Consider the following 15,063-nt stretch of genomic DNA (forward strand, 5'->3'; position numbering starts at 1 on the left):
GCTTGACCAATTTTGAACTAGAGTCAAGTTTTGACCGAATCGTTCACAAATAACTAGACTCATTTATATATATATATATATATATATATATATATATGTTAATCATGTTTTCAATTAATTTGGTCACGTGACAATTAATTTGGTCACGTGACAATGTTCCATCACCATCATTATGATAATACGCATTATTGGAGAAAGCCGTCTATTATCTCAAATCAATCCATTGAGTGAGTGCGATAGAACATTCCTGGGAATGCTGTGCTGTGATGACTTGCTTGTACGCTAAAGCTTCTCTTATTACGAGATTTTTCACTCCTTTGCACGAATTAGGAAAAGCACGAGAATACACACACGCATACAATATAGTTTGATCCTTGATATATGGCATTGAATCGTGACCGTTAATTAATATTTATGGATGATCGTGACCGCCTGCACGAAGTCACTCCGCGGCGGAGGACTCGAAGCGGAAGACCTCCAGGCGCGCGGCCGGCGACACGGCCGCGAGGAAGATCCTCGCCGTCGATTCGTGGGACACCGCCGCGGCCTCCTTCTCCACTAGGACCGCCTCCACGATCCCCTTCCCGACGACCTCTCCCTCGCCCCCGCCGCCAGCGGCCAGGCAGGCGATCATCGCTGCCTGGACGGGGCCGAGACTAGGGTTGTACGCGGCCGACTCCACGTAGGACCCGGCGTACACCCTTTCCTTCCCGTCGGCCACAGAAAACCCCGCCGCGCACCCGGAGTACGGCGCGTGCGATGCCCTAGCCGCCGCCTTCGCGGCCTCCCGCATCCTCTGCCCCAAATCGCCGCCTCCTCCGCCCCCATTGCGATCGAGGCCACCGAGGTCGTTTTCGTGCGGCTCGAGGAGGCGCGGCGCGCCCTTGGGGAGGAGATCGTGGGGGCCGAAAGGGTGGGGCAGGAGGGAGGACAGGGGGCGGAAGGCGGGGTCGGCGTCGGAGGTGACCAGGATCTGAATCTCCCCGGCGCCACGGATCTCCTGGAGGAACTGGCGGCAGTGGCCACAAGGGAAGGCGGATACGGCGATGTACAGGATCGCGGACTCGCCGTGCGCAGCTGCGTTGGCCACCAGGAACTGTTCGGCATGGACGGAGTGATGCAGCGGCAGGCCAGGGAACTCGACGTTGACGCCGACGAAGATGCGGCCGTTGGCGCCCAACCCGACGGCGCCGACGGAGAAGCGGGAGATGGGGGGTCGCGCCATCAGCTTGGCCGCGGGGACGAGGAGGGGTACGAGTTCCCTCACGGCCGTGACGCCCGCCTCCTTGGCCAGCGCTTCCGCCTCCTCCGCCTCGATCACGAACCTTCCGCCAGTCGAGATCGCCGGCTCCATGGATTCCGTCTACACTTGTTCGGTTCTCCGGGAAGCTAGGAAGGGGGATGCGAAACAATGGCCCCGCCCCTGGCTGTGCCTCTCTGCCTTCGGTTTGTTGTCTGTCGTTCGAGACCATGAGGCAATGTATTTAAACGCCACCCAAAGCAGTCATTTTAAACTCAGACCGGACCGTTCAACAGGGAATCAGACCCTTCACAACAGCGCTTTTTTCTTTCCTTTATTTTATCTCTTTGTCAGCATGTTTATCTTGTTATCTTTTTAATTTGTAATATTCTCTCCATACAAATTGACTCGAAGGCGAGGCGCTGGTCCACAGGTTGGGGGATGCTTGCACTGCTTCGGTGGAAGTTCCTTGTTCTTTCTCCAAGTGGTTGCGTCTCATGCGTGTACAAAGATCCTCCTCCGTCCAATGATTCCCCCACAATCTAGCACGCAGCTGCAGTAATATGGTGGTACTTTCCAGCTAATCTCGTGCATGGCTGAAGCGGATTTCCATCCAGTCTAACACATGATTTTAATTTTTAACTCCCGTTGGGTGAGGTGTGAGTCAGACTGTAGAGCCAATTGAACCTTGCGGATGTGATTTGACTTGTACGACGCAATCGGACAAGCGTGGCAGTTGTTCTCTGTAGTCCAGCTAAACTCCACTTACACGACCTCCTACAACTCCACGTGGAGTCCGTGCTTCCTCCATTATTGTCGCTTCTTCATTTATAGATTAGAAACAAAGTAAATCACAGACAGCTGATAGATTAGAAACAGGGTTTTGATTGATTTGGATGAGGCAAACAGGATGGCAGATGTGTTATGATGGATCATGTATTAATTCTCGTGTGTGTATATTTTTGGAGAAAAATTTCTCCCATCTCTTAATTATTGCATGATTAACTATAAATTGATTTATAATTTATTTTATTTTATATAATTGGAGATGGAATATGAAAGACACAGAGCGTAATCACCTGATATTGAGCTGCTGCTGATCTGTTTCTGTAATGCAGAGAGATTCAGAAGTTGACACAATTTTAGTGGTTTTTTTTTGCGTAAGCCTATTTCATTAAAAAAACAAGTCTGAATAATATTTTGAAGACAAGTGCAAAAATCCTTAGGTTTTTTGTTTCTAAAAGTCATTTTATCTCTTTCTAATGTTTGAATACAGCAGTGGCAGCAATGTAATATTATTATACTTTTTTTTATTAGGAATGGGGAGGATGATACACGAGACTGGCAGGACGGATTCTTTGATCCATAAATTACAGATCAGAGGATGATTCATTTTTTTAGATCCTTGATTTGAATAGATTCCACCTATTTAAAGGTGGAGTCTATCCAAATCAAGAATCCTCATGCAAGGGATCATCCCCTCGTCCACAATTTGCGGACCAGATCAGAATCTTTACTGCGAGACAGATGGCTTCCATGTTGCTTGTGAGGAGGCGTGACCCGGTGCTATAAGCAAATTTGCATACCAAGGAAAAGAATTGGAAACAAGAAATGTTAGTCATTGAGACAAATGATGGTGAAGAATAATAACTGATCCTATCTAAAAATGTGAAGCTGAAAAGTCGGGTGATACGGTACATAAAAGTGGGGTCTGATAAGGATAGGTAGTTAGGAGTCAAGGGGGCGTGACAGTCGGAAGTCAAGAGGACGTGACAATCAGAAGTCAGGAAGAATGAGTTAGATGGTCTGACGTCATCAACCGCATAACTCCTGGTCAGGTATTGACAGATCATGATACCAGGTATGAGATAGGAGATGCGTCCTAGAATAAGACCTGACCTTCCTCGACTAGTCTGGTTTCCTCAACCCGATCTACATAGACAGGTCTGGTACTTTCAGTTTCAATAGGCGAACTCCCGGTCGACTCTTTAGCAATCCAAACGGGAAGATGGGGCTCTTGCCATAGCTCATCCTTCTCATCAAGACTCGAGCCAGGTGTTATACCTGAAAGATCATCCCGAACTGCCCCTGGTCAAACCCAGGTGGGACAGAAGGCGCTAGGCGACAACAAGATCAGGGAATTGTAACTGTCTATCAGAGAATAGCTGCTATATGTCAGGGAATATTCTAATGGTCTGCTGTAATCTGCGAATTGAACCTTCTTCCATTCATAGAAGGGTGTCACACGTCCTCCATCACCCTACAGATCCTGACACTCGACATTCTCTGACATCGGTCAGGCTCTAGAGGTACACACGGTCATATAAAAAGGGTGGTCCTCTCCCCTGAGTAGGTACGCGCGCACATTTGCACTTGTCCTCTACAGTTCTTTTTTCCTTCGTACACCTTTCTTCTGGGGAAAAAGTACCTGACTTGAGCGTCGGAGGGCCTACGCCGGGAACTTTTTCCCTGGTGTTTGGTCTCTAACGTTCCGTATGCTTATTTGAATGTAAGCAGAGTTTAAGTACTGTCGGCTTAGTTACCGCCGTCCGTCAGCGTCACGCGAGGGTTCGTTCTCTTGGGCACATACGATAAGAGTGCCCTAGTCACCTCTCCATCAACACCAGTCACAGGTCATCCGCCCTTCGTCTGACTCGGATTTCGGACAGGATCAATTTGGCGTCGTTTGTGGGAACTTCCTTCGCTTGTTCTGGAACGTGAAGATGGAAGATATCGGAAGAATCAACGTCATCATGACAGCATGAGAATATGAATTGTTCAAGGAGGCCAAGAGGCTAGCGGCTTCCGAAAAACAAACCACTGCTTCACACCCATGCAAGATGCCCGTAATTTCCAATGACCAACCCGTGTCTCAGCCAGAGGATCTAAAAGAAAATAGCTCGAGGATTTCCCTCAAGCCTTCTACCGAGAGCGCTGCCCGGACTTTTACAACAAGGGCCCGGACTGTTATAATAAGAAAGAACAACCACAAGCCTCCATAGCCGAAAGCTCCCCGCCCAGGGATTCAAAGAAGGGGAAAGTCATAGTCCTTCGGGAGGAGCCCAGGGAGGTATCTGAAGAGGAAGTGCCATTCTCTCTAAGGGTATTTGAGGAAAAGCTACCAAAGGGGTACAAGCCCCTAGCTATTGGAGAATATGATGGTAGCAAGGACCTGGAGGACCACCTCTGAAAGTTTTGGAACGCTGCTCTACTGGACCAATACAGCGATGCCATCAAGTGCCGGGTGTTCTTAAACACTCTATCCGGTTCAATACAAAAATGGTTCAATGGACTGTCAAATGGGTCCATCACCTGCTTCCAAGACTTCAAGATCGGTTTCGTACGCCATTTTACCAGTAGTAGGAAGTATCAGAAGACAGATCATTGTCTCTTTGCCCTCAAATAGGGGGCTGCTGAGCCCCTGAGAAGGTATATCAAACGTTTTAACCAGGTAGCCTAAGACGTCCTGCCCGCTACCTCATAAATATTGATGAGCGCCTTCTCCCATGGTCTGGTGGAGGGAAAGTTCTTCCGAGCCCTCATTCGGGAGCCCGTAAAGAACTTTGATGAGATGCTAGAGAAGACCGCCAGCTACATTAATATAGAAGAAGCCCAGATGACTCGGCGGAAAGTAGACAAGGTGCCTACTCCTGCCAACAAGCCAGAGAAAAGGCCGCCCCAACCTCCATCTCGGCCTTTTCCCCACTCTCAAGATGCTCGACCAGGATTCCTACCTGGGCAGGACTCCAGGACGGCTCAACGGGTTGAAGTTGTCCAAGCCCCAAGACTTGGTTAGTGGGGACCTCGCTATTGCACTTACCATAGGTCCCACACTCATGCCGCGGGTGATTGCGTCTAGTTCACCCATGACTCTCGGCGGGCAGCTGAACTAAGCCTGCCCCCATCGGAGATCACACCCAAGCTTCAGAGGATACTGGCTAGCCAGCCTGCCATTGTAGGTCAGTCAGGTAAATCCCTGCCCGAAAATACAGGACAGGGAAGCCAACAGCTAGGCTGGGGCAAGGAGCAGAGGGAATCCTCGGAGTAGGAGAACAGGGGAAATGCGGTCATCCGAGAGATTAGCATGATCTCCGGAGGACCCACAGATGGAGATTCCGCTAAAGCTCGAAAATCTCATGAGCGTCGCTTGAATATATATGCTGTAGGATGCAGTTGGGAATAAGTTGCCTGGCCCATAATCAGTTTCGGGTCGCAAGACCTGGAGAGATTGGAGCTCCCGCACGATGATGCCCTAATAATCAAAGTCGTTATAGCCAATAGCCGCGTGGTTAGGGTTTTCATTGATACCAGAAACTCTGTCAACGTACTGTTCAAGAATGTGTTTGAGGGCATGCAAATCAATGTCAGTGAGCTCCAGCCCATAGCCACTTCGTTGTATGGTTCACTGGCAATGAGGTAAGACCAATGGGCTAAATCAAGCTAGCTATATCTTTGGGTAACGAGCCCCTAGTGAGGACGCAGAGAAGTACTTTCATAGTGGTGGCTTTGCCGTCCTCGTACAACATTATCCTGGGGAGACTGGCACTACACGAGTTCCGGGTGGCAGTCTCCACTTTCCATCAAAAGATTAAATTCCCTGTAGGAGACCAGGTCAGGGAAATCATAGGTGAGCAATTGATCTCTCGCAGGTGTTATATTGACATGGTGAGAGTAGAGGCCTGCAAGGCTCAAAGAACCGAGGATAGCGGAATCCACGTCATCCAAGATGAGCCTCTACCTATAGCTAAGGAACCCATTCCTAAGGAGGAGGTCCAGCTCTATCCAGAGCTCCCGGATAACATCACCCGCATATCAGGCGATCTACCCATCGAGATCAAGACAGATCTGATCAAATGCCTGACACGCAATAGGGGCGTCTTCGCCTGGTCTCTTGAGGAGATACCAGGAGTCAAGCACGAGGTTGCTGAGCACAAGCTACATCTTCTGCCTGATACCCGTCCAGTTAAGTAGAAGAAGTGGAACTTCTCGGATAAATAAAATAAGATCATCCGAGCTGAAGTGGACCAGCTCTTGAAAGCAGGGCACGTTAAAGAGGTACAGTTCCCATCCTGGCTCTTTAACGTGGTCATGGTGTCCAAACCTAATAATAAGTGGAGAGTTTGCATCAACTTTCGAGCCCTCAACCGAGCCAGCCCCAAAGGCTGCTACCTGTTACCAAGAATTGACTAGATGGTGGATTCTACTTTAGGTTGTGAGAGGACATGCATGCTCTATGCTTATCAAGGATACCATCAGCTCCCTCTCGCTCGGGAAGATCAAGAAAAGTTTAGCTTCGTCACAACCAATGACACTTTCTGCTATACGATTATGCCGTTCAATTTACGCAACACTGGAGCTACCTATCAGCAAATGATAGACAAGATATTCCTAAAGCAAATCAGGCGAAACGTGGAAGTTTACATAGACGACATCCTCATCAAATCCACCACAACCACTAACCTTATAGCAGACGTGGAAGAAACCTGTGGTACCCTGCGGCAGTATGGTTTAAAGTTAAACCCACTGTAGTGTTTGTTTAGGGGCCGAGGAGGAAAATTCTTGGGGTATCTCATTATTGAGAGAGGAATCGAAGTCAATCCGGAGAAGGTGCAGGCCCTCCGAGATATGCAGGCGCCCAGGAATCTGAAGGAAGAAAAAAAGTTGATAGGCAGGATTATGGCGCTTTCTCGGTTCATATCCTAATCTGTAGACTGGACGCTCCCTTTCTTCAAGGTGATTAGAAGGGTTGCCAAATTTCAGTGGGATGAAGAATGCAGCAAAGCTTTTGAGGAACTGAAGCAACATCTGTAAACCTTACCCTCTCTATTTAAGCCTATTGCGGTAGAGCCGCTCTGGGTATATCTATCAGCTACCCCTGAGGTCGTGGGGGTGGTATTGGTAAAAGACCAAGATGATGTATAGTGTCTTGTGTACTTCTTCAGTCACTTATTGAAAGGGGTTGAGTCCCGATACACGACCCTGGAAAAGTTGGTTTATGGATTGATACTCATGGCTCGCCCCTAAGACCTTACTTCTTGGCATACCTCATTACAGTCCTAACCAATAGCACCATGAGGAATGCCCTTACTAACATGGAGATAACTGGTCGTCTCATCAAATGGTCAACTGAGTTAGGAGAATATGATATACAATATCAGCCCCAAATTGTGATTAAGGCGCAAGCCCTAGCAAATTTTCTAATGGAGATCCATCAACCCGACTCTGAAGAAACCTAGAAGGTATATGTAGATGGGTCGCCCATTCAGCAGGGAAGCGGAGTAGGGATACATCTGATATCCCCTCAGGAAGATATCATGCAACTGGCCGTTAGGCTAGATTCCAAAGCCACTAATAATGATCGGAGTATGAGGCGATATTGGCAAGGTTGTAAGCAGCTCGGCATGTCGGAGCCGCCCGAGTGATCATTTATTCAGATTCTCAACTGGTAGCTTAGCAAGTAATGGACAACTTTGAGGTTAACAGTGACAAACTACAGTTATACAGGAAGCATATGAGAAAATGAAGGAGGTTTCAAGAAAGTCACAGTAACTAAGATTCCCCGGACAGATAACCAAAGGGTTGATGAACTAGCTAAAATGGTCATCTCTTTGACCACTTGGGTATTGGATAAATCAATATCTCAGAGCTTCCTGATAGCCCAGATTGACTTACAGAACAATATGGATGAGTTAATTGACTGGAGAGTGCCAATGATCATTTATCTTCAATGAGGCGTCTTACCTGCCGAGGCCGAAGAAGCCAGATCCATCAAAAAAAGAGCGCATGCGTATACACTAATAGGGGACCAATTGTACAAGAGGGCGTTCTCTCAGCCACTCCTTAAATGCTTGGGTCCAGATGAAGTAGAATATGCCTTACAAGAGGTTCATCAAGGATGTTGCGGTAACCACTTAGGAGGAAGGACATTGGTTCGCAAGATAATCCTGTCTAGGTATTTTTGGCCCACCTTGCAAAGAGATACTCAGCAGCTAGTAGCTACCTGCCTCTCCTACCATAAACATCAAAACCTATCTCATCTACCGACCGAGATTTTGAGAACCTCAATAGTTTTTTGCCCCTTCGACCAATGGGGCATGGACATAATCGGGCATTTCCCTATGACTCCCGGGTAGAAGCGCTTTCTACTCGTGGCAGTGGATTATTTTTCCAAATGGGTGGAGGCAGAGGCCCTGGCTAGGATAACGGAGAGAACTATCATCCAGTTCCTATGGAAGAACATTCTGTGTCGTTTAGGAATCTCATACAAGTTGGTCTCAGACAATGGTCGACAGTTCCAAGGACGCAAGATTCAGGAATGGTGCTGAGGATTCGGCATCACTCAGGCATTTACTTTTATAGTTTATCCGCAAAGCAATGGGCAAACTGAGGTCACCAACAGAGAGATAGTTCGCATGCTGAAGGTCAAACTGGACCATATAGGAGGCTATTGGGTCGAAGAGTTCCCTAGCATTCTTTGGGCATATCGCACGACTCCTCGAGAGAGTACAATACTTACCCCTTTCCATCTCGTCTACGGTAACGAGGCAGTCATGCCGGTCGAGGTAGGTGTTCCATCTGATTGGCGATTACTATATGACCATAAGAATGTTGAGCAGTGACTTAAAGAGCTAGACTTAATCAGTGAAATCCGGGAGAGGATGGTTGTCCGGTTAACTGCTTATCGGTAGAGGATGAGGCAAGCCTATGACAAGAAGGTGATCCCCTGCTTCTTCAGAGAAGGGAATTTAGTATGGAAAAGGATCAGACCGGCCAGGGAGGTAATTAAGTTAGCACCTCAATGGGGTGACCCTTATAAGGTCATTAAGAAGCTTGCGTCCGGTGCTTATTACCTAGAGGACGCTCAAGGTAGAAGATTGGAGCGCCTCTGAAGTGATAATTACCTCCAACCCTATCGTGTTTAAGAGTATGATTCTTTGTAGCAGTGGTTGTTTGATAAAAAGATCTCAGGCTCAGAGATAAGAGTTACAAGCACACGAGCAAAACCCTGGTCGGTTAAACCCGACCCGAGTCAAGCTTTCGGTTAACCACTTCGGAAAGCCTCATTGGAATTCCTTGAGTCGCAAACATAGGACTTAGATAAATCCTACTACCATCTTCATATCAAGCTCTTCAGCTCGGGCCAGTCATCTCAGGCGGGGCGAGCCGAGCCGAGCAAAGATCTAAAAAGATCTATCACATAAAGTTTGGGGGCTGGTGACCTAACACACTATACCTCACTGACACACGTAAATCTAGCCCAAGGGAAATAGGAAAATCCCTAGGAAAAGTACTAGGGAGTCATAAAACAAGCTTTTATAAATAAAAAAAATAAGACAATACATGTGCTAGACAAGGAAGTCATTGAAATTCCGAAAAAACATCATCCGACATTTCTCTAATAATCCGATGGTGGTCCAGGAAACCATCGGGAGGATCAGATGATAGGTACCCTCCCTCTTGGAGTTGTTGGACTGCTCCTACTATTCCATGGGCCAGCGATCGGACAAAACGATCTCCCACTTGAGAGCCAAACTTCAGAGAGTGCAGGTATTCTGCCCAATCAGCCAAATGACGCTCGTTCTCTCCTGCCCTGTAAGTTTTCAAGTCCAGGGTTGACTGAGACAGCGCCGATCGGGCTTGAGACAACTCTACCCACAATGAGTCCAGCTTTGTAGTCTGAGATTCTAGATCCCTTCTATGGTCTATGAGGAGCAGGTCCTTAGAATTAAGTTCCTTGGTCAAGTGACTCATCTCTTGTTTATGCAGGAGCTGGAGGTCCTCAAGGGTTGCAGTTTGTTGAGCCAACTCCAACAGTGCCTTCTTCTTGAGGGTTAGTTTCTCTTGACACTTAGCCTTAGATGACTATAGAAGAACTTCAAATCTCTTTTTATCATCCCTTAGCCGGTTAGTCTCCAGTAGGGCTTCTCTTAGGACATGTTCCTGTGAGGCATTCATCTTTCTTAAGGTCTCCACCTTTACCTTTAGTTGGAACACGATCGAAGAAGGGTCAGAGAGTTGAGACTCCAGGTCAGCAACTCGATCCTTTAAGATCTTATTCAACCGATGTATATGCAAGAACGTCTGATTTAAGCGCAACGACTGGACAAACATCTATTCACAAGAACAAATAGTTAGAATAGGAGGAGGGGAGCCATAAGAGAAAGCAGAAGCTTACCATGGTGGTAGTTTCAAAGGACAAGTCCAATTGGGCAGGCAGTGAGAAGGTATCCATCGCCTTCATAGTCTGCTCCCACTGAGTTACTAGTCGACCCTGCAGTAGGACAACACAAGTAGGGGCAACAGAATAGCGACGTAATCCCCACTTTGAAGGTAGAGTAGCACAGAAACAAGAATATCAAGAACACGATGAGTTGGGAGCGGTCCCGCTATGGCCAGGCTGAGAGGAAGTAGGCTCCAATTGAGTAGAGGGATCAGGTTGGAAAGAGGTAGGTCCAGGTTGTGCATGTTGGAACCCCAAGGTTATTTTGGTATGATCAACAAGTTAAGTTAGATCCTGCGTTGTTTCTAACCTTGTGTCTAAGTGTGCAAGAGCTTAGGAACACAGGTAATCGAGTGGAAGACGTAGCTAGCGAGAAGGACGGCAGTCTGAGGGACGAGGTGCTGCGGAAGAGTACACCGACGGACGAGAAGGAAGTGTGCGGTGGTTCCGAGGGACGAAAGCTGGAGCGGAAGATTGCTCGGGGAGCAAGAGACGCAGCTAGCGAGAAGGAAGGCACGTGATGCGTCCGAGGGACGAAGACTGTGGATAAGTACGCCGGCGGACGAGAAGGAAACACGTAGCGATTCCGAGGGATGAGAAGCCGGAGGGAAGCTCGCTCGAGAAGACCGGAAGTTGGGTTCGGGTGAGCCCTTTTCCGGATGGCAGAGATCACCTAAGCGAGCAAATCCGGAGGAGAAGAATCGGACTGAGGAGGGACTGAACCAGAGAATAGGTCCCGGATGAAAAAGTCAATGCTGTTGACTTTGGGCTCCGAGGCGCCCGGAGCCCTCCGGGGCGCCCGGAACCCTTCTGGGCACCCGAACCTTGATTTTGACCAGGATCACGATTTACGCGATCTAAACGTTGGGGGATAAAGTTTTATCCCCCCAGGGCGCCCGGAACCCTTCCAAGCGCCCCGACCAAGACTATAAATATAGCCTTGGTCCAGAAGTTTTTTAATGAACTCACTGATTGTAAATCCAGTGCTTGCACGCTCTCTTTTAGTCTAAACTTCTGTTTTCTGCACTACATTGCTGTACGAGGCTTTTCCGCCTGAAGGAGTTTTATTGAGCTTAATCTTCCTTGGATTAACAACCACATCGGTTGTAATCAAGTAAATACTTTTGCCTCGCTTTTTCTTTATGCTTTTAATTTACTGTTTAGTTTATTTATGCAAGTGTTAGCTTAAAGAGTTCGAGGAGGGTTGGTTTCTTTTTGTGTTAGCAGGATATTCAACAACCCCCTCCTAGTCGGCCCAACGGTCCTACAAGTGGTATCAGAGCCGAGTACGCCTCAGAAGGACTAACCTCCATCTGAAGCAACAAAACAATGGCCGGAGCTAGCGACTACCCACCAGCATTCAAGGGGGAGCTTGCTTCTTGGAAGCAACAAATGAAGATATTTCTTAACTCTGATATTGGTATTTCTTTAATAATGAAATCTGGTTATGAAGCACCAAAGAAAGCAAATGGAGAAAAGATCGACATACGCCTCTGGAACGAGAAGCAACGCGACGAGTTTATGGCAAATGGTCGGGCAGAGTTTCACATTCTAATCGCTATACCAAATAAAGATTTTGATAGAGTTGGCGAATATAAAAGCACAAAAGAACTTTGGGAAAAGTTCTTAAAACTCTACGAAGAACTGGTTGAAGTCGTCCCCTCAATAGACATCGAGCCATCATCAGAAGAATGCGAGACGGAAGAAATTACCGAGATAGCCCCAACAGTCGAAGTACATCCCGAAGCTACAAGCTTATCCCAGATGAGCATCGATGAAGGGGAAGAGACTTCGGAAGAAAGCAACTCGATAGGGGGAGAATCAACTACTGACAAGGTAATTCAGGTATGGTCTCCACCTTCTGAACAAGTAATTAACTCATTAAAAGAATTCTTCGAATCACAAAATGCTTTGACAAAAGATTCTTACGAATCACAAATTATTTTGTCAAAAGAATTTTGCAAATCAGAAAAATTGTCGAAAACTTTCTTCGAATATTTTTTCAAATTACAAATTACCTTCTCGAAAAAGTTTTGCGAATTAAAAATTGAGTCATCCAAAAAGTTTTTCGGATTAAGAAATCTGTTATTAATAGATTCCTGCAAATTAGAATTTTTGTTAAAAAATTCTTGCAAATTACAAAATGTTTCTTCAAATGAATTTTGCACATTACTGAAAGAAGTTTTACAAATTATATTGTCGAAAATTTTTATCAAGTTATTGAAATATTTTTGTGAAGTAGAAAGTCAAAAAATAATAGAAAATGACATGTTAAAAGATCAAATAAAATTTTTAGCATGTTTAATATTTGTTGCTTTAAATTTGAAAAAGTGTAATTTGAGAAGTTATGAAAAATTGAAATGAAAATTTAAAACTTGCTGATATAAGTATCAGTATAAAATAAATAAATAAATGCATAGAAATTTTTTTTAATGCTATCAATTTTCTTAAATTTTCTTGCTTAAATTTTTGGGCTTAGAAAGATTTATTTTTTGGTGAAAACTTAGAAATTTTTTTTCTTTGACTTGGAAATATTTTTCTCCAAAAAACATTGAAATATATTTCTATAATTTTTCTAAGTGTCAAACTCTTAAATTGTTTTTCTTGAAACCCCATTTTTTTGTGATCAAAGGGGGAGAAGGGAAAGTATAAGTCTAGGGGAGGTAGAAAATTGAAAATTAAAATTTGAAATTTTTGAAATTCAATTTTTTTTCTATCTTGTTGCACATTATTGCAATTACTTGTTTTAATTTTATGTCTAGTTTTGACCCTAGCTTAACTTGGGTTGATCACACCAAAAAGGGAGAGATTGTTGAAACCCCAAGGTTGTTTTGGTGTGATCAACAAGTTAAGTTAGATCCTGCGTTGTTTCTAACCTTGTGTCTAAGTGTGCAGGAGCTTAGGAACACAGGTAGTCGAGTGGAAGACGCAGCTAGCGAGAAGGACGGCAGTCCGAGGGACGAGGTGCTGCGGAAGAGTACAACGGCGGACGAGAAGGAAGTGTGCGGTGGTTCCGAGGGACGAAAGCCGGAGCGTAAGATTGCTCGGGGGGCAAGAGACGCAGCTAGCGAGAAGGACGACACGCGATGCGTCCGAGGGACGAAGACTGCGGATGAGTACGCCGGCGGACAAGAAGGAAACACGCAGCGATTCCGAGGGACGAGAAGCCGGAGGGAAGCTCGCTCGAGAAGACCGGAAGTTGGGTTCGGGTGAGCCCTTTTCCGGATGGCAGAGATCACCTAAGCGAGCGGATCCGGAGGAGAAGAACCGGACCGAGGAGGGACTGAACCAGAGAAGAGGTCCCGGACGAAAAAGTCAACGCTGTTGACTTTGGGCTCCGGGGCACCCGGAACAGTCCGGGGCGCTCGGAACCCTCCGGGGCGTCCGGAACCCTTCCGGGCGCCCGGACCTTGATTTTGACCAGGATCGCAATTTACACGATCTGAACGTTGAGGGATAAAGTTTTATCCTCCCAGGGTGCCCTGAACCCTTCCAGGCGCCCCGACCAAGGCTATAAATATAGTCTTGGTCCAGAAGCTTTTTAATGAACTCACTGATTGTAAATCCAGTGCTTGCACGCTCTCTTTTAGTCTAAGCTTCTGTTTTCTGCACTACATTGCTGTACGAGGCTTCTCCGCCTGAAGGAGTTTTATTGAGCTTAATCTTCCTTGGATTAACAACCACATCGATTGTAACCAAGTAAATACTTTTGCCTCACTTTTTCTTTATGATTTTAATTTACTGCTTAGTTTATTTATGCAAGTCTTAGCTTAAAGAGTTCGAGGAGGGTTGGTTTCTTTTTGTGTTAGCAGGATATCCAACAACCCCCTCCTAGCCGGCCCAACGGTCCTACAGTGCAGAGGAGCCAGGTGGGGAGGAGGCATGCCCAGGGTGAATGGAAGGGCCATGTTGAGAGGAAGTGGTCGGTCGAGGGGGAGAAGGTCCGACCGGGGCGTTGGATATATATATATAGATTGCCGCTTCGGATCGATCTCTTCTTTAACGACCGAGGCATTCCCTTGATCAGCTCCTGCCTGAACTTTTAGCAGAATAATAGGGTCGCTCGAGAGTTGTGGATCGAGAACGGAAGCTGAGGCTGGTTGAGACGATGGAGTAGCAGTATGGGCCTCGGATACCAGGCTGGGTCCAATGGATCTGACGGTGATGAGAGGAAGGAGTAGGATGAGCCTGCCTAGAAGGCTCTGGAGCAAAGTGTGCAGGAGGCAGTGCCCTAGAAGCGCTCGGCTGATAGACCATAGTGGTAGCCACTAGGGGTGTCAATTCGGGTGGGTCGGGTCGGGTTGAGTCGGGTTGAGTTTTTTTTTTTTAACCCAACCCGAACCCGACCCGAACCCGAGTTCAACCCAAAACACCTCAACCCGAACCCGAACCCGAACCCGACCAACCCGATCAACCCGAACCCGACCCATATAACCCGAAAATTCGATTCAAAATGACTTTTTTGGACTATTTTCCCTATAATTCTTTACTTTTATCTCAATATTCCATCATTATCATACAAACATGATATTAATATACATAAAAACATCAAAAATTTTAAAATAAAATTTGATTTAACCCCCAAAAACCCACAAAACCCTAT

At 46.5% G+C, this 15,063-nt stretch overlaps 1 protein-coding gene across 1 annotated transcript; it reads right to left on the reverse strand.

Moving 5' to 3' along the window:
* Nucleotides 1–203: 203 nt before the first annotated feature.
* Nucleotides 204–1,476, reverse strand: LOC121985729 (cytidine deaminase 1-like). Its single transcript, XM_042539341.1, has one exon. The coding sequence runs from the start codon at nucleotides 1,352–1,354 to the stop codon at nucleotides 443–445; it is 912 nt and encodes a 303-aa protein (XP_042395275.1). The 5' UTR covers nucleotides 1,355–1,476; the 3' UTR covers nucleotides 204–442.
* Between the last annotated feature and the right edge of the window lie 13,587 nt (nucleotides 1,477–15,063).

The sequence above is a fragment of the Zingiber officinale genome, chromosome 5B (assembly GCF_018446385.1).
Source record: "Zingiber officinale cultivar Zhangliang chromosome 5B, Zo_v1.1, whole genome shotgun sequence".
Taxonomy (NCBI): domain Eukaryota; kingdom Viridiplantae; phylum Streptophyta; class Magnoliopsida; order Zingiberales; family Zingiberaceae; genus Zingiber; species Zingiber officinale.

Excerpts from the sequence above, each read along its gene's own strand:
- LOC121985729 (XM_042539341.1), bottom strand. The coding sequence starts at position 1,354 with ATGGAGCCGGCGATCTCGACTGGCGGAAGGTTCGTGATCGAGGCGGAG.